At 44.9% G+C, this 24,991-nt stretch overlaps 1 protein-coding gene across 2 annotated transcripts; it reads right to left on the bottom strand.

The window, feature by feature from the left end:
* Positions 1–603: 603 nt before the first annotated feature.
* Positions 604–10,170, bottom strand: irx6a (iroquois homeobox 6a). 2 transcript variants are annotated; one of them, XM_055648444.1, is made up of 7 exons: positions 9,546–10,170; positions 8,308–8,574; positions 8,063–8,172; positions 6,995–7,305; positions 5,174–5,791; positions 3,689–3,797; positions 604–1,619 (listed from the first exon to the last, which is right to left on the bottom strand). In XM_055648444.1, exons 1-7 carry the CDS (start codon positions 9,609–9,611, stop codon positions 1,610–1,612), a joined length of 1,491 nt encoding a protein of 496 aa, XP_055504419.1. In that variant the 5' UTR covers positions 9,612–10,170; the 3' UTR covers positions 604–1,609. The 2 variants fall into 2 exon arrangements, with proteins under 2 accessions (XP_055504419.1, XP_055504420.1); XM_055648445.1 differs by having other exon boundaries at positions 605–1,619; positions 3,684–3,797.
* Positions 10,171–24,991: the final 14,821 nt, after the last annotated feature.

Below are 24,991 nucleotides of genomic sequence, written 5' to 3'. Positions count from 1 at the left end.
GGCTTTAGGTGATCAGGATTATTGCCACATATATTTTATATGAAGTCGAATACGCAATATTTCCTGCAGAAACAAGGAACTATAGATGCTAGTTTACACAAAAGGACACAGAGTGGCTTTGCATTGTATTTTGTGGACATGTTATGTACATATGCCAAGCAAAAATCTTGAAAGCAATGTTTGTTGTGCAATTGTATTGGTACATGCATTTATTAAAATTGCATTAAAAAAATAAAGTGTATGAAAATATTTGGGGGAAAGTTGCTTGTGTCGATATTAGAATCAATGCACGAGTAGACACACCGGGCGACCTGCAACTTTCTTGGCATCCTGAAACAAAGATTCCTGATTCCGCCCCCGCCTCCTCTATTCCGAGCAAGAGTGGACACGCAAAAGCTGTCAGTCCTAATTAATAGCAAACAATGGCGAAAGTTGTCGCTTTCCTTCGCTCGTATGTAAAGTGCTCTCTGACAGTCCATTGAACCCGCCTTGAATTACACGCCTCGCGTTATCCCAATTAGTACCATTCCGCATCATAGCACAAACCACTAAAAACGGCTGGAAATCGCTATTTCAAACGTGGAAAGATACAGAAACATAGAAAAATAGGTGTAGGGGTAGGCCACTCGGCCCTTCGAGCCAGCACCGCCATTCAATATGATCATGGCTGATCATCTAACATCAGTACCTCATTCCTGCTTTTTCCCCGTATCCCTTGATTCATTTAGCCTTAACTGAGCCTTCTCTCTTGAAAACATCAAATGAATTGGCCTCCACTGCCTTATGTGGCAGATAAATCATCATACAAAAAGTTCAGATTACTGTTATTCGGTGCTGGGCAAATATACTAGAGAAGTTATCTTTGGCGCTGGGACATGTTTTTACACGATTGGTGATTGTTTTAAGAATAAACTAAAACAGTATCACATACCTCCTAAGATAAAAAATATAAGATATTTCGTTATTTTTTTAAGACTTTGTTTTAATTTTAAACTCTGAAAACGCCTTTTACAGGAACACAAAATACTTATTTCACGCTTCAGCGATTCATACGTTTAATCTAATTGCATAAAACATACCGTCTTTGTAAGTAGGTCGCCGTGAATCGGCAGTTTTCAATCGCTATTAGACGTTATAAGTGTGTTTTCATCACATCGCGCGGGTCAAGGGAAACAAACTTGGACTGGGCGTGCAAATAAATTAAATATCTCTGTGTTCAACGCAAAAGTTGAGCGGCTCGGACAAACGAGGTCAGAGGCGGAATGCGCTTATAACTTTATAAAAGAGCAAACAGTGTGTGACAAGATGTCGAGTGGTTTCATAAAAGGTTTAAACATCACAATAGTTCGATGTGGGGTCCCCTGATTCTTAAATCTGTTTTGATTTTTGTTTCCTCAACTATATGGACTAAGTCGGTGCTCGGACAAACAGACAGTTGGAGGCGACGTTCCGGGTGTTGGTAGAAATAATTATTGACCGTGCCAACGTTGTCCAAGAGCGTCCGTTTCAAAGTCTATGCGGTCGGCACGGAAACATCCCGTTTCATTTCCAGTGTACCACTGTCAGACCAGTGAAGGAAGGGGCTGCTCTCCGGCTGCATCGCATCGCATTAACCGAACCTGTTGTGTTTCAAAAGAGGGAGAATAACAAATGGCAACATTAAACGATCGCCAACAATGCACATAATCCTTTGTCGATATTACTTTTGAATGCACCTTATTATACTTTGGCAAAAACATCAGAAAACTACTTCACTCCAGCCTTCCCATTCAGGATGTATGTATGTATGTATGTATGTATGTATGTATGTATGTATGTATGTATGTATGTATGTATGTATGTATGTATGTGTATATATGTATGTATTCATGTGTGTATGTATGTATGTATCTATGTATGTGGGTATGTGTGTATGTATGTATGTATCTATGTATGTGGGTATGTGTGTGTGTGTGTGTGTATGTATATATATATATATATATATATATATATATATATATGTATGTATGTATTAATGTATGTTTGCATGCATTAGTATATATTATTAATATATGTATTATTAATGTATGTATGCATGTACGTATTGCTGTTTGTATGTATGTATTTGTTTGTATATTTGTGTGTGTACATATATATATGTGTAAACATAGTACTCTATAAACAATATAATAAATGAAAATAAGCTGTGTGTGTGTATATACACATTTGTGCGTGTGTGTATATATACACAAAAAGTTCAGTATATATGTATATACATTTGAACTCCTTTACGTTTAGTTATATATATTTTTTCTTGCTTAGTGCAGGTGTCAGACATTATGGGGAGAAGGCAGGAGAATGGGGTTAGGGGGAAAGAGATCAGCCATGAATGAATGGCGGAGTAGATCTGATGGGCCGAATGGCCTAATTCTACTATTACTCACTCGCACTAAAGACCCAGTGCTTGGTTCACAAAAGGACACACAGGGCTGGGTTAATTCAGCAGGTCAGTCGGCATCTATGGAGAACATGGATAGGCGGCGTTTCAGGTCGAGACACTGTTCGCCAGTGAAATATATTGATGCTTCGTTTTGATGCTTCGTTTGGGATTTTTTTTTTTAAGTGGATATTATTGTGTACTTTTCAGAGAGATATGTTTCAATTTTCAGAGACAAAAAAGTCCAAACGATAGACACAACGTGCTGGAGTAACTGAGCGGGTCAGGCAGCATCTCTGGGGAAACCGGATGGGTGACGTTTTGGGTGGTGACCCAGTCTAAAGGTGTCCCGATCCGAAACGTCACCCCTCCTTGTTCTGAGTTTGGTTTAGTTTATTGTCACGTGTACCAAGGTACAGCCTTTGTTGCGTGCCAACCAGTCAGCGGAAAGACACTACATGATTGTAATCGAGCCGCCCACGGGGTACAGATAAACAGGCAATTTGAAGATGTCTGCACTGTCAGGGGTTATGGAGAGAAGGCAGGAGAATAGGGTTAGAAATAGATCAGCCATGGTTGAATGGCGGAGCAGACCTGATGGGCCGAATGGCCTAATTCTGCTCCAATCACTGATGACCGTATGACCTGTGCTATGACTCACACATCTTTCTCTCCAGAGATGCTGCCTGACCAGCACTTTGTGTCCACCTTTGGTATAAACCAGCACCTGCAGTTCTTTAGATGGACGCGACGTGTTGGAGCAACTAAGCGGGTCAGGCAGCATCTCCGGAGAAAAGGAATGGGTGATGTTTCTAGACCCGACCTTTCGTTGGTTCTTTGTTTCCACCAAGTCCATCCTGGACAACAACACACCCCCCCCCCCCCCCCCCCCCCCCCCCATATGACACACTGGTCAACCTGAGGTCTCCACCAAGATGCCAGCACAGAGTGCAACCACAGATGCAGCCCCAGAGTCCTTCTTCCCTGTGGCTATCAAACTGTACAAGTCCTCCCCCCTTCTGTCGTGGGGTAGACTGAGACTGACCCCCCCCCCCCCCCCCCAATCTCTGCACATCCTCCGAGCCTTGCCACTCTTCACTGTCATTTCATGTTCCCTTTTATGTTTGTGTGTTATGACGGTTAGCAGACCAATTTCCCTCCTGGGTTAAATAAAGTTATATCGTATCGTATGGTAACTCCGACCGTAGTTTCCCATTGTAAGATCAATGGATTGGGGGGAAAGGCGGGGTTTGGTGACATGCCTTACCTCACCTCTTCAGTGTCGGTCTGAAGGCCCCTCTTACTCTCTCCTCTTGGCGAATGAGACACGTTTCCCTGATTTCCGCCGCACCCAGGTCACATTTCATGTTCCTCACAAACCCTGAGACCAAAACACACCGCACGTTTTTACAAACGTTCAAAAGAGTGAAGGAAGCAACTACGACTAAACGTCTGAACTAGATCACCTCCAAATAAAGCAGATTGCCGCGCATGAAATTAATCTGAGATTTTTTTTTTTTAAAGTAGAAAGCGTTGGGAAAAAAAATGGTTACGAAATGTCATCGGGCTTAAAGCGTTGAGCAGGAAGGAACTGCAAATGCTGGTTTGCACCGAAGATAGACGCAAAATGCTGGAGTGACTCAGCAGGACAGGCAGCATCTCTGGAGAGAAGGAATGGGTGACGTTTCGGGTCGAGACCCTTCTTCAGACTGAGTCCCTCTCCCCAAACTCTCAGTCTGCAGAAGGGTCTCGGCCCGAAACGTCACCTAATCCTTTTCTCCACAGATGCTGCCTGATCCGCCGAGTTACTGCAGCATTTTGTGTCTGTCTTCGCGCTTAAACGTCAACTCTGTTCCTCTCCCCACAGACTCTGCCTAACCTGAAATAATAAGGTTGGGGGAAAAAAGACACAACGTGCCTGAGTAATTCAGTAACTTTGTGTCTTTTGGTAAACCAGCATCTACATTTCTTTGTTATTATAATGAGATTGGAAATTGCTGAGAATATTCTGCAGATTTGGCTGCATCTGGGGCTATTTCCGACCCTTGAGCTTTGGTGAACACTTTTTATCTCCCAGAACGTTATTATTTTTTATTCCATTCTGGAACAGAAGTTATACAACATTAACTCTGAGCTCTTCATTGATGCGCACCTCAAACACAACTCTACCATCAAGTAAAACTGATGACTAAATGGTTGCAGTTATTGGGAGATGCCTTCAAAACACACGCACACGCACACACATGCGCAAACACACACGCACAGACACACACACACATGCACACACACACTCACACACACACGCACGTACCCACACGCACATTCACACACACTCACACATACACGCACGTACACACATGCACACTCACGCACACACATTCATATGCATACACGCCCACACGCACATACACACCAACACACACACATACACACACACACACATCATACACACACACACACACACACACACACACACACACACACACACACACACACACACACACACACACACACACACACACACACACACACACACACACACAGATACACACACACACACACACACACAACACACACACACACACACACACAAAACAAAAACACGCACACACACACATGTACAGTGCCTTGAATTAAAGCAGGGAGGGAGTGGAGGCGATTTTGATTGTTATGCCATCTTTCAGTTGCATTTCCAGCCATTGGAGAGATGGTGAGGGGCGGCATATGCGGCTTGGTGAAGAGTCAACGAGCGAATACCTGAAGTCCCTGATGTGTATTGGCAGTTGTCCAGCGCAGGGTAGGAGGCGCAGTGCAACTGACCGGACGCTACAAGCGATTGCAAGTTGAATGCTGAAGTTCTCAGAATGCGGGCCGCTTGTGAGGAGTCTCCGAGGGAGATTATATCCTCGACTTGGTTCACCGTGACCTGCGGCGGCTTCACCTCGGCACAGTACCTCGCTGTCCTGTTCTGCCCGTTCTGGCAGCTCACCAGAGAATTGGAGGCTGCGGTGTGAGCCAGGGACCAAATCCTCGGCTTCTCCGCTGTCCCGAAGCGCTGCGGGAGGTTGTTGCTCGCTTGAGAAACAGGCGACTTGTTTGCTATCGTTCCTAGAAAGTCGGACTCGAGGCTAGAACAGTTTTTCGAACAGGGAGCGCGCTGCTTGTTTGGAGCAGAGAGATTGCAGTTTATATCCTCCGACTCCATCAAACTTCTCCTCGGCCTGGATTCCAGAGATGCTGTCTGACCCGCTGAGTTACTCCAGCTTTTGGCTTCTATCTTCGCTGACTTTTCGTGGTCGGCTTCTAGTTTCTCAGATTCCTCGTCTTCCAAGTCGCTCAGTCTCAACTCTTTGCCTTCTCTGTATTCTTTCTCATCTACGAGCACATTAATATATATATATATATTTAAAAAAATAACGTTTCACCTTTCAATGTGAAGTCACTCAGTTACATTTACAACACAACAAAACAGAAATCCCAGAGTAACTTCAGCGCGACCAGGCAGCATCTGTGGAGAGAATGGGCAGGATATGAAGAAGGCCACCCCACTGATCCGAAAGGTCAATTTCCATCCACAGATGCCGCCTGACTCCCTGAATTCCTCCAGCACTTCGTGTTTTGTTCAATATCTCAGCACCTGCAGTTCCTTGAGTATCTCTCTTTGTTTCCCATTAGCTACGGCCTTCAAACATGATTGTTAATGTCGGAATAAACTTTTTTTCAGTAGTCTTTCACGAAATCTCTATGAGGTCATCGACTGTTCATATTTTGGACAAGATTCAGAAACTCTTCTGAACTTTGGATTTTGATTTGGGAGTTTCCCCCACAATTGTGTATGAAATAATGCAGGAATACATCGGGTAAATGAGTTTCTTGCCCAAAGTAGGTAAATCGAGGAGCAGATGGCATAGGTTTAAGGTGAAGGGGAAACGATTTAATAGGAATCTGAGGGGTAACTTTTTTCACACAAAGTGTGGTGGGTGTATGGAACAAGCTGCCAGAGGAGGTAGTTGAGGCCATGACTATCCCAACACTTAAGAAGTAGTTAGACAGGCACATGGAAAGGACAGGTTTGGAGGGATATGGACCAAATGCTGGCACGTGGGACTAGTGTAGTTGGGAGTGGTTAAGAAATGAACTGCAGATGCTGGAAAATCGAAGGTACACAAAAATTCTGGAGAAACTCAGCGGGTGCAGCAGCATCTATGGAGCGAAGGAAATAGGCAACGTTTCGACCCGAAACGTTGCCTATTTCCTTCGCTCCGTAGATGCTGCTGCACCCGCTGAGTTTCTCCAGCATTTTGTGTACTTAAGAAACAGACATGGATAGGCCTGGTTTGGAGGGATATGGACCAAACTCAGGCAGGTGTGACAAGTATAGTTGGGGGCATGTTGGCCGGTGCAGGCTAGTTGGGCAGAAGGGCCTGTTTCCACACTGTGTCACACTATGGTTAAATTGTTTAGCAAAGTAATTATCCTGCTAAATAATCGATGCGCAGTTCAATTATTGCGCGTTTTATTGGTTTCAGGTCACGCCAGCAAGTGCACAAACATTGATTGGTATGGATGAAATCGCACCGTTATCTGTGCTATCTCCTCCGCGCTCCTCCCTGTCCCCGCCCTCGCCATCCTCTTTCTTCTCATCCCCTCCTTTGTTTCTAGGCGACCAGGTCATCTTGTTCTCTTTCTTCAATCTCCGCCGAGCGTTGGCGAACCAGGTGGACACTTGGGTCAGGGTCATTTTGGTGATGATGGCCAGCATGATCTTCTCGCCTTTGGTGGGATAAGGGTTCTTCCTGTGCTCGTATAACCATGTCTTCAGAGTGCTGGTCGTTTCTCTGGTGGCATTCTTGCGCCGAGAACTACCGCTGAAATCCACGGCGCCGCATCTGAAAGAAATTAAGATCGAACCGTTGGCATTGGAGAGGGGGGGGAAAAAGTGCCCAAGAAGTTATCAAAACCCCGTTATATTTAACTCCATCCACGATGGATGCACAAACCAACTTGGAGAAAGACACAAAGAGCTCGAGTAACTCAGCGGGCCAGGCAGCATCTCTGGAGAAAGGTAATAGGTGATGTTTCGGACCGAGACCCTTCTTCAGACTGAGAGTCAAGGAAAAGGGAAACGAGAGATGATGTAGAGAGATAGAGAAAAAATGAATGAAAGATATGCAAAAAAAAGTAACGATGATAAAGGAAACAGGCCATTGTTAGCTCTCTCAGTCTGAAGATAGGTCTTGACCAGAAACGTCACCTATTCCTTCTCTCCAGAGATGCTGCTTGGACCGCTGAGTTACTCCATCTTTTTCTGCCTATCTTCGGTTTAAAAAAAAAACAGCTGCAGCTCCTTCCTACAAACCAACTTGTTTGAGTTGAACTGAACGTGTTTGACATTGATTGCTTAATCCGGAGGTCTCGCGTCGTAGATACGCACAAATTGCTGGGGCAACTTAGCGGGCCAGGCATCATCTCTGGAGAGAAGGAATGGGGTAACGTTTTGTCTCGAGACCCTTCTTCAGACTTTATTTTTTGGTTTAGTCACCCATTCCTTCTCTCCAGAGATGCTGCCTGTCCCGTTGAGTTACCACAAGCATTTCTGTGTCTATCTTCGGCGTAAACCAGCATCTGCGGTTCCTTGCTGCTCACCTGTCGTATTGGTAGTGGCCCAAGGAGTGGTCGTAGGGATAGTACGCGGCCGCCGGAGCGATGCCCGAATGTAAGCTACCCGTGCTGTCCTTAATTTCGTACTGGGAGTTCTACAAGAGGCGGGGAGGTAGAGGAAAAACAGTCACAAAAAGTGTTGTTTTTGGTTTTGCAAAACCATTGTTCAAACGGGGAGGGGGTGGGGGACATCAAACGGATTGGTAGTTGCAAAGAGGACCGCTACTCACCAGTGAGGTGTAGAGGGCTGCAGGGTCGGCGCTGTAGGTGAGGTAGTTCCCATAGCCTTGGCTGGCGGCGGCTACATATGGAGCGCTACTGTACATGCCCAAAGCCGCGGCCGCCGCGCTGATCTCAGTCCTTGCGTTGGCCAGCAGTCGGTTATCATAGTTCGGGCAGCAGATGGTGGTGGTCTGTGGCGGCCCAGCGTTGCCCTCGGACACGGGTCTTGAGGCCGGCTCACAACACGCCGCGCTGGGACTCGCCGACACGAAGAACTGGACGGGGAAAGATCGGATGGAACAACGGACATTTCGCTCGGTACGCGGATCAACAATCAACGCAACGGGTGGGGGGGGGGGGGGGAAACACACAGACGCACACGCGGCAATCGAAACACTCTTATTGTCGCCAACTGCGTTCAAAATAGACGACAAAAGCAACGCAAAGTGGGAGCCTGCAGTGTAATGGTGGCACCTTAAACCCGTATAAATTATTAAGGACTTAAATACATGCAGGGTGCCTTGCGAATTCTACTTAGGCGGAAGAGAGGGGAAAGTATTTAAAGGCACAAGCACGTTTGATGGGGGGGGGGGACGCAGGGACATTTGAAAATAGGTGTATAATGATGGAAATCAGAAACATTACAAGTGCCATGCGTTAAACTGCAAGCAAAGAATTTAACCACATGAGCAAGAAATGTTTCCAACACTAGCAACTAACTGCGGGATGTTTTGTGATCAATACTAACTAATAATGAAATTATGCATTTATAATAAGCATTAGGGGAATGAGGCCACGCACCAAACCACAATGTAAACATATTATCAAGAAAGGTGGCGTGGACTTGTAACTAACCGAGGGGACATTTGTGATGAATACCACGCTGGTTTAAACAGCAAGACATCAAGATGGACAAAGGGTGGTTGGTTAAACATCTAACTTTATACGGAGAGAGAGAGAGAGGGAGATAGAGAGTGGAAGTGATCTCAGATGTAGCGAAAGTGCAAAAAAAGTCGCGGCATATGTTGCGCGCATCGAGAGAGGCAAATGGTTTATTCAAAGCAAGCGCAAAATAAATAATGCAGTGCATTAAAAAAAACCCCTACTGTATAAAAGGGAGGCATGGTGTAAGGCGTTATAAATTGAAAGTGAAACGGGCGACAACAAAAAATGCCAATGCGTAAAAAAGCATGCAGGAACACGCCGCGTATGGGGCAAATGAATACTGATCAGTGCTCGTCCTTACCTGGGAGGTGGTGTTGTAGGGGTATCCAAATTGAGAGAACGACATCGCTGTTCCTTTCGTTACCATGGGCGATATTTCTCTCTGATTGATTATAAGCGAAGGTACTTCAAGACGCGACTGCTGGAGACAACTGCACGCATGGTCGTTAGTTTAATAATAAATGACCCCCGGTTGGAAAATCGCGAAATTAAAAAAAAAAAAACCCTCAAAAAACGCCGTAAGACGGCATGCAAACCTTATCCGCGCTCATCGCAAGGCAAAATTATCGATTGTATTTAGCCGAAGAGGGTTAAAAGACATAACGGATGGGCTGCCAGATATAGAGTCTGTCAGTTGTATTATTTTGCTGCTCTCTAATTCTTTCGCGTTCATCCGAGGAAAGCTATCAACGTGACGTCACATTAATCCCGAATCGGCATGACAAAAAGGATATAATAATGCCTTTGTCAATCATATTTAACATCTAATATTCTCAGGTTCATTCAACACTTGTGTGTGGGGTTTGAAAAAAAAATGTTTTCGGGTTGTATGTCGGCGCGTTGCTGAAACAGTTGTCGGCTCCTTCTGTCCCTTTGAAACACAATGCAGAAATGTACACACACACACACACACACACACACACACACACACACACACACACACACACACACACACACACAGACACACACACACACACACACAGTGGCAAAGGTCAAAGCAGCAACGGTGTTTAGGTGGTCTGAAGATTTGCCACAGTCATCAAAGGATGCACCGTGTAGTAAGTAAGACAAACATTAGGACCCCCCCCCCCCCGTTGCCGAACTCGGCAGAAAGGAGACCCGCTGGGATACTCCAGCATTCCTGTGTCTATCTTCGGTGTAAACCAGCATCTGCAGTTCTCGACCCGAAACTTCACCTACTCCTTTGCTCCAGAAATACTGTCTGACCCGCTCAGTCTCTTCAGCTTTTTGTGTCTATCTGCAGTCCCTTCCCACACACACACACACACACAGGAGCTTCTCCTCTTCTGATGATCATTGATTGTCATCTGCATTTAAATATCATGAACCAGCTTATAATACAACAGCAGACTGTAGTGGGCGGAAATATAGCATTTGCTGTGCTGTTTGAGATTGTTTTAACCAACCTCGTTTATGTATGCGCCGAGATTCATATTCCCCCTGCCTCTATACAGCATCATCGCGTCCCTGTGAAAAGGGGCGATTCGGATCAGTGTTATTTTGAGTCGGGCCCAGTGTACACAGCCCATCCATCCCGTGCTACGAGTCGTTGAACGCCGGCCCCAAGGTGGTTTCATTGGGCGCCTTAATTCTGACTATTTGCGCCATAGTTTATTTATTTCGCGACAGATCGCATGGACATCTTTCCCTTTCCTACCTCGGCGGAGTGAAGGAAAGTTCTAATGGCGTCAAGGGAGAGAGACGGAGAGAAGAAAAAGAGAGAGAGAGAGAGAGGGGGGGGGGGGGGGGGGGGGGGGGGGATGGAGGGAGATAGAGAGAGACCGAGAGAGAGATAATCAGAGAAAGATAGAGAGATAAATATAGAGAGAGATAGAGATACAGGGAGAGAAAGGGAAATGGAGAGAGAGATTTAGAGAGAGAGATCGAGAGAGAGATAGAGAGAATTAGAGAGAGATGGAGAGATAACTATATAGAGAGAGATGGAGATACAGAGAGAGCGATGGGGGGGGGGGGGTGGGGGCTAGCGAGAGATAGGGAGAGAGAGAGAGGGGGGGGAGAGGGGGGGAGATGCAATAACTGAAAGCGCAAGGTGACGCGGGTCAAGCGTGGGGTGTGTGTGGGCCCGGGAGAGACAGTTATTTAACCTCATCCAAAAGACGACACGGTTTATAATAATTTTAAAATTTGAAGCGTGGCGTTTGGGTGTCCCAAGGCCGATTTCCCCACTCTCCAACTGTCCGATCCGTGGCCGAAGGGCCAGACACTAATTAATGAAGATGATGTATCCATTTTTCTCTATTAGAGGCAGAAGAGGTCCCCAAAGAAATAAAGGTATGCCTTTGACAGGCCAATGGTGAGTGATTGATGGATGCGCTGAGACCGGCCTGCCCATTACCAGCACTGCGTAATTGCATCAATTAACACATGAAAATTGGCGACTTGTTTAACCAACGACTTACACCGGGAAAAAAAAAATCAGTCCGATTCGCCAGACAAAGTTTTCGCTCGTCACTCTGAGCTATCTGATTTGCTCTAATTATCGCCGGCGAGAATAACGATTTGGAATATGTTTCAATTAATGAAAGTGCTTTAAGGCTTGTACGTGAGGTATAAGGTCGGGTGGATATCCATCATCTTGAAACTTCTACACACACACACACACACACACTATCTTTACAACACGGATATTTGAAATGAACAATAGATCCCCAGTTCACACGAACTCCACAGCTAGTGTTTCATATCTTGTCGTCTATGCTAATTTCTTCTCGTCTGTTTCACTGTGTAGTTTCACTCACCAGGGCCCCGAACTTCGAAGGAATTTGGAGGCGCCTCTGCTTACAGACACCCGGTAGTTACAGGGTAAATCCAGCCCATATTTAGTTCTTTACCAAACAACAACATCTTACTTCTTTTGTTTAAGAAGGAACTGCAGATGCTGGAAAATCGAAGGTAGACAAAAGTGCTGGAGAAACTCAGCGGGTGTGGCAGCATCTATGGAGCGAAGGAAATGGGCAACGTTTCGGGCCAAAACCCTTCTTCAGACTTTTGTCTATCTTAGTTATTTTACCTACTCTAGTCTTGCCTATTCAATACGCCGTGCTTATTATTGATAACTTAATTGGCTTTAAACTTGGCTGGGTCAATAGGACATGTTTTTTGCAGTACTGTAAATACATTATATATAGTTTGTTTCTAAGTAAAATAAGAGGTGGAGGTGGGGGGCAGAGGAACCTTGGTTATTTAGGGTAGTAATTGATGCTGCCTTTGTTATTTTGTATTCTCCGGCGCGGTTGGATCTGGTCCCCGCCACTTATTACTCGTTGCATCGGTCAGGGGTTTAAAGGAACGCCGCCAGCACCACTTGACCCCCTTTTATAAAACAAGGTCGCTAACATTGTCTACCGCGGCTTGCCGCAGTAACCCGCCCCCTCCACCCGTGGCGCAAGAGAGCTGCAACTGCATTGCACAATGTGATCAGTTCAAAGGGTAGGAGGCGGATCGAACACCGCGCATTTTCATAGAGTTTAAGACTCTCTACATCACCGTCTCTATCTCTCGTTTTCCTCTCCCCTGACTCTCAGTCTGAAGAAGGGTCTCAACCAGGAACGTCACATATTCCTTCTCTCCAGAGATGCTGCCTGTCCCCACTGAGTTACTCCAGCATTGTGTGTCTATCTTCTGTTTAAATCAGCATATGCAGTTCTGCAGTCTGAAGAAGGGTTTCGGCCCGAAACGTTACCTATTTCCTTCGCTCCATAGATGCTGCTGCACCCGCTGAGTTACTCCAGCATTTTTGTGTACCTTCTGCAGTTCTGTTACTGCACAAGAGTCGAATTGACTGATTTAGGAATTTAACTTTATCAGCTCCTTATGAGGTTGCTGTTAGCCTACAATAATCCGGGGGGACGTTATAAACTTTGCAAACGGCCCAATGAACGTTAAATAAATACAATTATATTATGATTGTTGCTATCTTTGTGACAAATAATTGCAAATTATCATCGTTTACGAGCCTAATGCCCCTGTCCCACTTATGAAACCCGAACGGAAATCTCTGGAGACGTTGCGCCCCACCCAACCGTGCGGTTCCCGGAGTCAGTCTCCCTAATGGTCGAAAGTGGTTTCTGCTTCTTCTATGTTCCGGCGATTATTAAAACAAATTTAAAAAAAACTGGCCGCGACTAAAAATAGGTTGCCGTTTTAAAAATCGGCAATTTTTTAGTCGAAGCCGGTTGAAGGTGGTTGCCGGAGGTTGCAGGTGGTTGCCGGAGGTTGCAGGTAGTGGAAGGGCTCCAGCATTCTGAAGGGTTTCGACCAGAAACGTCACCCATTCCTTCTCCCCAGGGATGCTGCCTGTCCCGCTGAGTTACTCCAGCACTTTGTGTCTGCAGTTCATTCCTGCACTCAGATAAATTAGCTGTTTGATTCTATTTAATTAAAAGCGTCGCTAAATATATCAAGTTGTATCGGTTTGTATGTTTAGAACTGCCTGACGTCGGGAAACGTTTTCAGGTGGCTCATACATGTATGTTTAAACAAAACCTGACAGTATTTCAAATGAGACTTTGGGATCGTTGACCAAGCATTTGGCCGGACAAAAAATATAAGTGGATAGTTATAGAGAGACACTGTAAGTGATTGTAATTTAGGGGGGAAAGCGTTGCTCTCCCTTCACACACATCCACACGAAAGGTGCATCCAATCTATGGACGAATTGGGCCAAAGGACGATGCAAAAGATACCAAGGAAGGCAAACAAAAACTTCTGATTCTCTTCCAGTAGTTCTTGTCAAAGTCTGGACTCCACGCGTTGACTTATTCATTGTAGACTCTGATAAGTTTAAAACATAAATATATTTTATTAGATTTACAGTAGGATTATCAAGGCAGTTCGATCAAAGGTGTATACACGGTGGGGGTAGGTCTACTTTGATCATTTTATTCTGTGATACAACACCGCTTTCTAACTGGACTATTCCTATAAGATGCGCATAGAATTGTTTCACCTACAGGTTTATTTCGTGACAAACAGCAATAAAATTACTTTCAGAAATATTTCCAATTTGATGCTGCATAAATTCAGCGTTTCAAGTCGTTATTAAATCAAACTTCTAGCTAGAGGCGCGTTGAGCGTTAAAGTTATTGGGCGGCACAGTGGCGCAGCAGTAGTTACTGTCTCGCAGCGCCAGAGACCCGGGTTCGACCCAGACGACGGCTGCTGTCTGTACGGAATTTGCAAGTTCCCCATGTGACCGCGTGGGGGTTTCTCCGAGTGCTCCGGTCTCCCCCCACACTCCAAAGACGAGCAGGTAGGTTAATTGGCTTCTGTAAATTGTCTCTATGGTGTTGGATGGACGGGGTGATCGCTGGCCGGCGCGGACTCGGTGGGACAAAGTGCCTGTTTCAATGTATCTCTGAACGAAACTAAAATACATGTGATTTATTGGCCAGTAAGTGGATGGCGCGCTGCGTATATTACTGGAGTTGTATTGCGTGCTAATGTTATAGTGGTGATGCCGCACAAATATGAGAGAGCGCTTGAATGTACAAGTGCGGTTGGACAGGGCATGCATTATTTATATTGACCAGTCGCCTTACTGTAGGTACAAGTAAACAAGAAGAACACAGTTTAACAACGAAAGATGAATGCCGAGTTTTGTACAGACCCTTGCCCCTCTTAGAATATTAATTCACCGATGAGTTGACTGGTCGATTCCGTAGCTTTAGTTCCTTTTATCAGCATAACAGAGGTTTGTATGGGCTGTGCTGGAATCTTGAGTAGACCATTTGAGTAGACCAGTCACACTAAGGTGACCATGATCCAAATCCGAGTTTACGATTTTACAATCGGAAATTTTAATTTGAAGCGCCAAGTGTATGGTCAAGGTGGTTCAATTCTCTCTTCTACGAACCTGGCCGATTCTATTTGGTAATTCAAATTAGTCATCAGCCGCCCGGCGCAAATGAGTTAAATGTGGTCGAAAAACGAGTCAAACCTGTTGGGGAAAACCACGCTGATCTAACCGTCTGAAGAAGGGTTTCGGCCGGGTTGAATTTATGGCCGAGGGTTACATGTTGGATTAAATGGTGGAATTTAGCCACTGTCTTTGCATTTTGCCGGGTTAAACTCAGAGCCAGGGCTTTGTGAGCGGTGTGTAGGGAGGAAATGCAGATGCTAGTTTGCACCGAAGACAGACACAAAATGCTAGAGTAACTCAGCCGGACAGGCAGCAACTCTGGAGAGAAGGGGATGGATGGGCGACGTTTCGGGTCGAGGCCCTTCTTCAGATTATCAGTCTATCCTCATGATAAATGGTTGGCTATCCAGCACTTTAAAAATAAGTAACTTATTTGCAAAAATAACTGTAACTTCTCTACCTGAGTGGGATGTGGATACACGGGGTTAAGAATATTCAAGGTTGAGATCGGCGGATACTAGGACAATGGGTAGATGTAGGAATGGGTAGGGAGGACCAATACCATCCCTGGGTCTATTGACTGGAGTGTCAAGCTGACGCCGCGTTAACTTACTTATCTAAATCTTATCTTCTTCCACTCAAGAAATCAAGCATGGTTCTCTGGACTGAATGCCAGAGTGATGGAGGAACTCAGCGGTTCTGGCAGCGGCTATGTAGGAAATGGACAGACGATGTTCGAGTTGGGATTCGGTGTTGCATTTTATACATAGGGTCGTGGAGTCATACGGCGTTGAAACAGGCCCTTCGGCTCAACTTGCCCACACCGACCAACATGTCCCATCTACACTAGTCCCACCTGCCTGTGCTTGGCTCATATCCCTCTAAATCCATCCCATCCATGTACCTGTCTAAATGTTTCTTCAACGTCGCGATAGTACCTGCCTCAACTACCTACTCCGGCAGCTCGTTCCATACACCCACCATACACCTGTGTGAAAATGTTGCCCTCGGGTTCCTATTAAATAACCCCCCCTCCCTCCCCCCAACCCCCCCCCCCCCCCCCCCCCCCCCCCCCCCTACTTGTTTCCAGATCTACTTGAACCACTTGGCTTCCTCAATGTAACACTTTTGTCCGAGAAAATACAGGGTTGTGAGAAGAGATCGGCCACCCGTCCCGAGGGAGTTATTAACTACAAGGAGACGTTGAACAAACTTGTGGATTGTTTTCTCCAGAGCGACGGAGGTCGAGGGGAGACCTGATAGATGTGTATAAAATTATGAGAGACGTAGATAGGGTAGACAATCAGATCCTTTTTGTTCCTATGGTGGAAATGTCAAAGACTAGTTCAAGTTCAAGTGAGTTTAATTGTCACGTGTCCCCGATAAGACAATGAAATTCTTGCTTTGTTTCAGCACAACAGAACATAGCAGGCATTGACTACAAAACAGACTAGAGGGCATAGCTTCAAGGTGAGGGGGGCAACGTTTAAAAGGAGATATGCGGGACAAGTTTTGTTTCTCCACATAGGGTTGTTGGTGCCTGGAATGCGCTGCTAGGGGTGGTGGTGGAGATCAATACTACAGTGGCGTTTGAGAGGCTTTTAGATAGACACTTGGCTATGCAGGGAATGGGGGGGGATATGGATCAAGTGCCGGCAAATTAGATTAGGTTATCTTGGCTTCCTGCCTGGCACAGACATTGTGGGCCGCAGGAACTGCTCCTGTGTAATACCGTTCTAAGTCCTCTGTGTTCGACCGTTTTCAGATTTGCTAAATCCGGACACGTATTATTTTTTTAAACGGGATTTGGAACAGCAGCGTGTAAACTCCATGCGCTCCGGGGCACACCTATATGAATGCATCTGTCACACAGCCGTGTAAATATGATTCTAAAACTGCACTGGGCACCAAATGACCGAGAGAGAGACGTGTTACTGAATTTAAAAAGCCATTTAGAGTTCGGTTTAGGTTTCTTACTGTCGCGTGCACCGAGGTACAGTGAACACCTTTGTCTTGCATGCTATCAAATCAGACAACACTACACACGTATACAACATCACGCCAAACTCAAGTATAAAAGAAAGAGAGCGAAGGGAAATATAGAGGAAAGACGATGTCTGAAGAAGGGTTTGGACTCGAAACGTCACCCATTCCCTCTCTCCAGAGATGCTGCCTGAGTTCTCCACCATTTTGTGTTTATCTTCTGTATAAACCAACATCTGCAGTTCCCTGCAACACAGAAAAATACAGTACTTGATTTTTTTAATCGATTTTTAAACATTTTAACCCCACTTTCCCCAACAACGTAAGATTTCAGAAATCTTAATATATTATGGGTTTTAGATGGATATATACCGTGCCCTGGTATAAGCAGACTCAGTCAACTGAAGTTGGTTCTTCTAACCCCAAAAACCTCTATACGTTTTGCCGCATGTACGCCTTCTATTTGAAGCTGGATGAAGTTTCGGCTCTTTATTGGAATTCTCACTTTCTCTCAACGAGGAACAACATTGATCATCCTACTTACAATCCAATGAGTGTCTGATTCTAATGTGCTCAAGACGCCGTTTGCTATTATGTATCACCAGCACCGCCGCATGCAACCGGTATCAATAGACCACCCTTGCTGGTGTAAGTGGCGGGCAAACAGCGACTAGGTAACTGGGACTAATCTAAAAGGAACATGGTGTTTCAGCAATGATGCTGATGACCCCGCTTTGGGTTTATCACTAAAGATAGACACAAAATGCTGGAGTAACTCAGCGGGACAGGCAGCATCTCTGGAGAGAAGGAGTGGGTGACGTTTCGGGTCGGGTCTGAAGAAACGTCACCCATTTCTCCTCCAGAGATGCTGCCTGTCCCGCTGAGTTACTCCAGCGTTTTGCGTCTGTTTTCGCTGTAAACCAGCATCCGCAGTTCCTTCCTACACATTGTGCAATAATCGTTGAGTTTCTAGGCGATGAAAGATCCAGGAAAATTTTAAAGAAAAAAACAAACAGCAATTTTACCAATTTTTTTTAATCCAGCGGAGAATAGTGTATGTTGGATGTCATGTATTTTCCACCTAATCCTTAGCGCTTGTTGTAGACAACATTTCCCCTCCCGTTTGGCGCATCAGTGATAATTCCTGTGGGTTATCGCACTGTCCGCTGTTTTATTTTAAACTCTACTAAACATGAGAACAACGCCGGAATAGATATATATCGACAAACGTAATTGTAAATTAAAACTATTTTTTACCGAGGGCACAATTTCAATGATCTGTGTGCAGCTGGTAGAGTTGCTGCCTCTCAGCACCAGAGACCCGGGTTCGATCCTGATCGCAGGGGCGGTTTGTACGTTCACCCCCGCGTGGGTTTCTCCGGGTGCTCCGGTTTCATCTCACATCCCATAGACGAGCGGGGTTGCAGGTTAATTGGTCTCTGTAAATTTCTCCCAATGTGTGTGTAGAGGAGAGTGTATGAGAATGTGGGATAATATAGAACATGTGAACGAGCGATCTGTGGTCGGCGTGGACTGGTTGGGCTGAAGGGCCTGTTTCCCTGCTGTATCTCCAAACTAAAGTAAACTACAACAAATTCCAATGCCCCATTGGTCCAACAGTCAAGGGTATTAAATACATTTGAAACGGAGAAAACTCGATTAACAAAGTCTGGGCATTCGGTTTACTTCAGAGCACTGTTTATGACCCTGTATAAATGAGATAGAGGTGTGTCTCCTTGACATTTAAGGTTAAACTTACGGTATTTGCATTTCCAGAAAAAGTGTTGCAATTAATCTACTTTAGGTTCTTGGGAGATATAGCGTGAAAACAGGCCCTTCGGCCCACCCGGTCCACGCAGACCAGCGATCATCCCATCCACCAGTACAATCGTTCACACCCGGGACAATTTGCAATTTTACCGAAGCTAATTAACATGTACAATGTGGGAGGAAACGGGAGTTCCCGGAGAAAACCCTCTCGGTCACAGGGAGAACGTACAAACTCCGTACAGACAAGCACCCAAGGTTAGGATCGAACCCGGGTCTCAGGAGGTAGCAACTCTACCGCTGTGCCGCCAAATGCAGAAAAGCGACTGAGACAGCGCACTGGGAAAACGCTCTTAATTTTTCACAAGTTTGGGGCGAATAATACAAGTCAACTTTGTCCGCCGTTTGAGGTCCCAAATAGAGCGAGTTTACGGCAGCCACTCTTCCACCGGTCGCCAGGTCGAAGCGGGTTCCGTCCGCTGATCCGATGAAAGAGTCGTCATGTGGGCCACGAACTCGTCAGTAGACACAAAACGCTGGAGTAACACAGCGGGCCTGACAGCGTTGCTGGAAAAAAGGAATAAGTGGCGTATCGGGTCGAGACCCTGCTTCTGGCTACTCCCTTTCTTCAGAGATGCTGCATGACCCTCTCAAACCAGAATCTGCAGTTCCTTCCCACACGAACTAGTCAGAGGCGGGGAAGCTAGTCGTTGCTTCGTTTTGTTTGGGGGGCTTCGTGAGATTTTTCCAAGTAGCAGACAACCTACCAAACTTCCTAATTTGTCCAATTGTCTCACCAGAAGCGTAGAAGTCCTTTTATCCAGATGCGCCTCTTCATTCAAAAATATATATCCATTGAATTCTGAAAGTAGCAAAAGCCCATGACAGAATATACGATCGACCCGGAAATGATGAAAACACGACGAAAAATAATACCCAGTAAATTAATTTGAGTCAAACTTTCAGACTGAGTGAGGAAGGCTCTCGACGCGAACCATCACCTATTACTTTTCACCAGAGATGCTGCCTGGCCCGCTGAGTTACTCCAGCTTTTTGTGTCGATCTTTTGTATAAACTTGTATCTGCTGTTCCTTGTTTCTATATTAATTTATTTGCCTGAGACATCCAGAAGAAAAAAACAAATCAACCTCCATTCGTGCTTCAATAAAGAAGCATTGAAAATAGCCATCCAATTCTGGAACAAGAATACATACCCCTTGAGTCTGAAGAAGGGTCTCGACCTGAAACGTCATCTATTCCTTCGCTCCATAGATGCTGCCTCACTCGCTGAGTTTCTCCAGCATTTTTATCTACCTTCGATTTTCCAGCATCTGCAGTTCCTTCTTAAACACCTTGTATCAATCCTATTATTCTTTGTTCCTTTCTAAGAGTTTTTACTTTATAATTACATTTCAAATTATATCATTTGATGTTCACCCTTGGACTGCATGTCTATGTCTATTCAGTGAAGTTTGTAAAAATGTTCCACACCAGCTTTGTCCTTCACATAAAGCTACCTAAAGAAAGCTTTTGGTATGCTAGCCTTTATAAATCAGAGCATTGAGTATAGAAGCTGGGATGTAATGTTAAAATTGTACAAGGCATTGGTGAGACCAAATCTGTAGTATGGTGTACAATTTTGATCGCCCAATTATAGGAAGGATGTCAACAAAATAGAGAGAGTACAGAGGAGATTTACTAGAATTTTGCCTGGGTTTCAACAACTAAGTTACAGAGATAGGTTGAATAAGTTAGGTCTTTATTCTCTGGAGCGCAGAAGGTTAAGGGGGGACTTGATAGAGGTCTTTAAAACGATGAGAGGGATAGACATAGTTGATGTGGACAAGCTTTTCCCTTTGAGAATAGGGAAGATTCAAACAAGAGGACATGACTTCAGAATTAAGGGATAGATGTTTAGGGGTAACATGAGGGGGAACCTCTTTACTCAGAGAGTGGTAGCGGTGTGGAATGAGCTTCCAGTGGAAGTGGTGGAGGCAGGTTGGTTGGTATAATTTAAAAATAAATTGGATAGGCATATGGATGAGAAGGGAATGGAGGGTTATGGTATGAGTGCAGGCAGGTGGGACTAAGGGAAAAAAAAAAGTTGTGTCGGCACGGACTTGTAGGGCCGAGATGTTTCCGTGCTGTAATTGTTATATGGTTATATGGTCATATGGTTACCTGTCCATGGACTCCATTATGTCTAGTCTTTCTTTTCATTTTGCTGACTCGGGTAATAATCCAGGCATGTTGCAACCCAACCATATGAACGTTGACCCATACCGTCACCTATTCCTTCTCTCCAGAGATGCTAACTGTCCCGCTGAGTTACTCCAGCTTTTTGTGTCTACCTTATGTACATTGACGTCTCCATTTTCAAGTTAATACCCTTCCACCTCTCTCCCTTTACATCGGGCCCTACCTCAAAGTGCACCAACTTCTCCCACTATCCCATTCACCCCCCCCACCCCTCCACTCCCCTCACATGTCCTTTTCCACCAATACCCCATGCTCAACCTCTATGTTACACTCTCATTCTCTCCTTGTGGGACCAAGAAACTGCAGATGTTGGTTTACAGAGAAGGAAACAAAGTGCTTGAGTAACTCAAAGGTACACAAAAATGCTGGAGAAACTCAGCGGGTGCAGCAGCATCTATGGAGCGAAGGAAATAGGCAACGTTTCGGGCCCGAAACGTTGCCTATTTCCTTCACTCCTTCGATTGTCCAGCATCTGCAGTTCCTTCTTAAATGCTTGAGTAACTCAGTGAGTCATGCAGCATCTCTGGAGAACCTGGATAGGTGACATTTCAGGTCATGGAGTTTGCACGTTCTCCCTTTGACATTCCAAAGACGTACAGGTTTGGAGGTTAAATGGCTTCTGTAAAAATTGTAAATTGGCCCTAGTGTGTAGGATAGTACTAGTGTATGGGCTGATTACTGGTCAGCGCGGACCCGGTGGGCCGAAGGGCCTGTTTCTGCACTGTACCTCTAAAGCATAAACTCTAAACTACCAGATTAGAAAGAGGACGTTCCCCACAGTTATTTTACTGTGGTTTAAGGTTATTAATGATTTTTTTTAGGTATTTACAATTCACTTTGTTTTTCACTTTTTCGTCTTACTTTACTTAAAAAAATATTTTCCTCATGTTTAATTGTTTGTAAATGTTGCAAGTGTTCTGAAGCAATCTTCAGCTGCTCTAATCATGTATAAGATTTGACAGAAACTTATTGTCAAGCAGAAAGGGTGCAGAGAAGATTTACAAGGGTGTTGCCAGGACTTGAGGGCCAGAGCCACAGGGAGTGGTTGAGCAGGCTAGGACTTGGTGCAGGAGGATGAGGGGTAATCTTATAGAGGGGCATCAGATCATAAGAGGAATAGATTGGGTAATGCACAGAGTAAGGGAATTAAGATCCAGAAGACACAGGTTTAAGGTGAGTGGGGGGGGAAGGATTTAATAGGAACATGAGGTGCAACCTTTTTACACAATAGTTGGTATGTTTATGGAACGAGCTGCCAGAGGAGGTATTGAGGCAGATAGTATCACAACGCTTAGGAAACATTTGGACAGCGACATGGATAGGTTTAGAGGGACATGGGGCAGGCAGATGGGACTAGTGTAGATGGACATGGTGGACAGGTTGAGCCAAAGGGCCGGTTTCGACGCTGTATGAATCTATGAGAAAACAAAACTTCAGTCCCAATTTTGTCTCCTGCCCAAACAGATCAGGGCTTTGCATGGACAGCTCCATATGACTGAGGGCTGATCACTAGTGAGACTGACTTAAGGGTGGGGAATGCCAATGGCATCGGTCAGACACATTCAGGTCAGGAGACTGTGGGTGGACTTGGACCCTATGGGGGATGTGGGCAGCAGGCTAGATTCAGTACAATCTGGCAGCTCTCTCTATCCCTCCCCTACCTGAGTCGCACCAGCTTCTTGTTTTCACCCAACAAACAACTAGCGACGGCCTGTTTCCTTTATCATCGTGACTTTTTTTGCATATCTTTCATTCATTGATCTTTATCTCTCTACATATCTCTCGTTTCAATTTTCCTTAACTAGTCTGAAGACCCAAAATGTCACCCATTTCTTCTCTCCAGAGATGCTGCTTGTCCTGCTGAGTTACTCCAGCTTTTTGTGTCTATCTTCAGAGTGACCTCACTTGTACATGTTGGCACCAGTCTATGATCCATTCTCACGATGTTGGTATGAGTAGGATTAAAATGAAGCCTTTATTTGTCAGAAGGACAGTAACAAATGGTATCCAGCTTGCTACTTTACCAAACCCCAAGGGTTCAAATCCAAGGCATGTATTAGAATATTTATTTTCATATGAAACATTGCACTCCAATGCATTGCATCACCACTGAGCAATACTGTGCCTATATACTAAGTACTCAAAAAGCAATCATCCCTTACTTAGATATAAATAAAACTTGATATATGTTAAATATTGGATAACTTTATAATGATTTAAAACAAAGTAAATGCACCAAGCTGAAATAAACTAATAATTCATGGAAAATCCAGGAAAACATTTTTATTTTTACTATTTAAAAAAATCTCTCAAAAATAAATCACTTCAGTTGATTCTTATACTTCAGATTGCTTGCCAATATCAACACTAAGCAAAAACTATTACAGTTGTTCTCTTAATATTAGTCATAGAGTCATAGAGGTTTTCAGTGTGGAAAAAGGTCCTTCGGCCCAACTTGCCAATGCCAACCATCCATATTAGTCCCATCTGCCTGCGTTTGGCTCATATCTCTCTAAACCTACCCTATCCATGTACCTGTCCAAATGTCTCCCAATTGGTATGATGGAATGACAATTAAATTGACTCTTGACTCTTGACTCTTGGTACCTGCTTCAACTACCTCCGCCAACTCGTCATTCCAATACAGTGTATATAAATCCCAATATTGGAAAGACAGTGCCGATTCGGGCACTCGAAGCCGCGGAGTGTGTTCGACCGTTCCGATGTCGGAGTTTGGATCATCCCGACGAGCGGGCTGTCTGTAGCGGTGACTAGGGAGAGTTCATGGCCCCGACCACGGGTGGACGAGGCAGGAGGACAGGCTGAACTTTGTTGCCTTCCACCACAGTGAAGAATGTTAAATTTTCTTACGTATTGTGTGTTCTTTTTAAGTGTATCGCTGCTGGCAAATTCATTTCACTGCACCTTCGGGTGCATGTGAAGAATAAAATTGGCTTTGACCTTGACTTAAATAGTTCACTGAGGTCGCATGCAAGGGTCGCCAGGTCTTGGTGCCAATTTCTAAGTCAAGTCCATGTGCCTGGTGCCTGATCCAGGCAAGTCCCAGATTTTGCTTGAACATTTTTTAGAGCCTCGGGTGAACAGACCCATGGAATAGTGGGATATTGGAATATTGGTACTTTTATACTGAATACGTTGAATACTAGAATGTTCACAGGGCAACCTGACGCATATTTTTCCATTGCATCCAGGGGTGAGATTTTAATACACATTCACTTATTCAAAGTACATAAGAGAATCCAATCATTTATCAATGGGCACATATTAAGGATAGAACATAGAATTACACAGGAACAGATCTCGTGGTCCTCAAGGTCCATGCCGAACATGATGCCAAGTTAAACTAATCCCCTCTGCCTGCTCGTGGTTCATGTCCCTCCATTCCCTGCATATCCATGTGCCTATCTAAAAGCCGCTTAATACCACTATCGTATCTGCCTCCAACACCACTCCTGCCAGCATGCTCTAGGCACCCACCATTCTCTGCGTAAAATAAATGCTCCACACAACTCTTTTAAACTGTGCCCCCTCTCTCTTCAAAGATATGCCTTCTCACCATTTCCACCCTGGGAAAAAGGTTCTGACTATCTTCCAAATCTATGCCTCCCATAACTTTATATACTTCTATAAGATCTCCAAGATTTGCCCGTAGTGTGAATCTATCAGATTTACAAGTGCGTTGCCATGACTCGTGAGCCTGAGTTATGGGGAGAAGTTGGGCAGGCTATGACTTTATTCCTGGGAGTGCAGGAGGATACAAGTGATGATTATAGAGGTGTATAACATCATGAGGGGAAGAGATAGGGTGAACACAC

This window comes from Leucoraja erinacea, chromosome 17 (assembly GCF_028641065.1).
Source record: "Leucoraja erinacea ecotype New England chromosome 17, Leri_hhj_1, whole genome shotgun sequence".
NCBI classification, from domain to species: domain Eukaryota; kingdom Metazoa; phylum Chordata; class Chondrichthyes; order Rajiformes; family Rajidae; genus Leucoraja; species Leucoraja erinaceus.
This window is presented reverse-complemented; position numbering and strand designations above follow the sequence as displayed.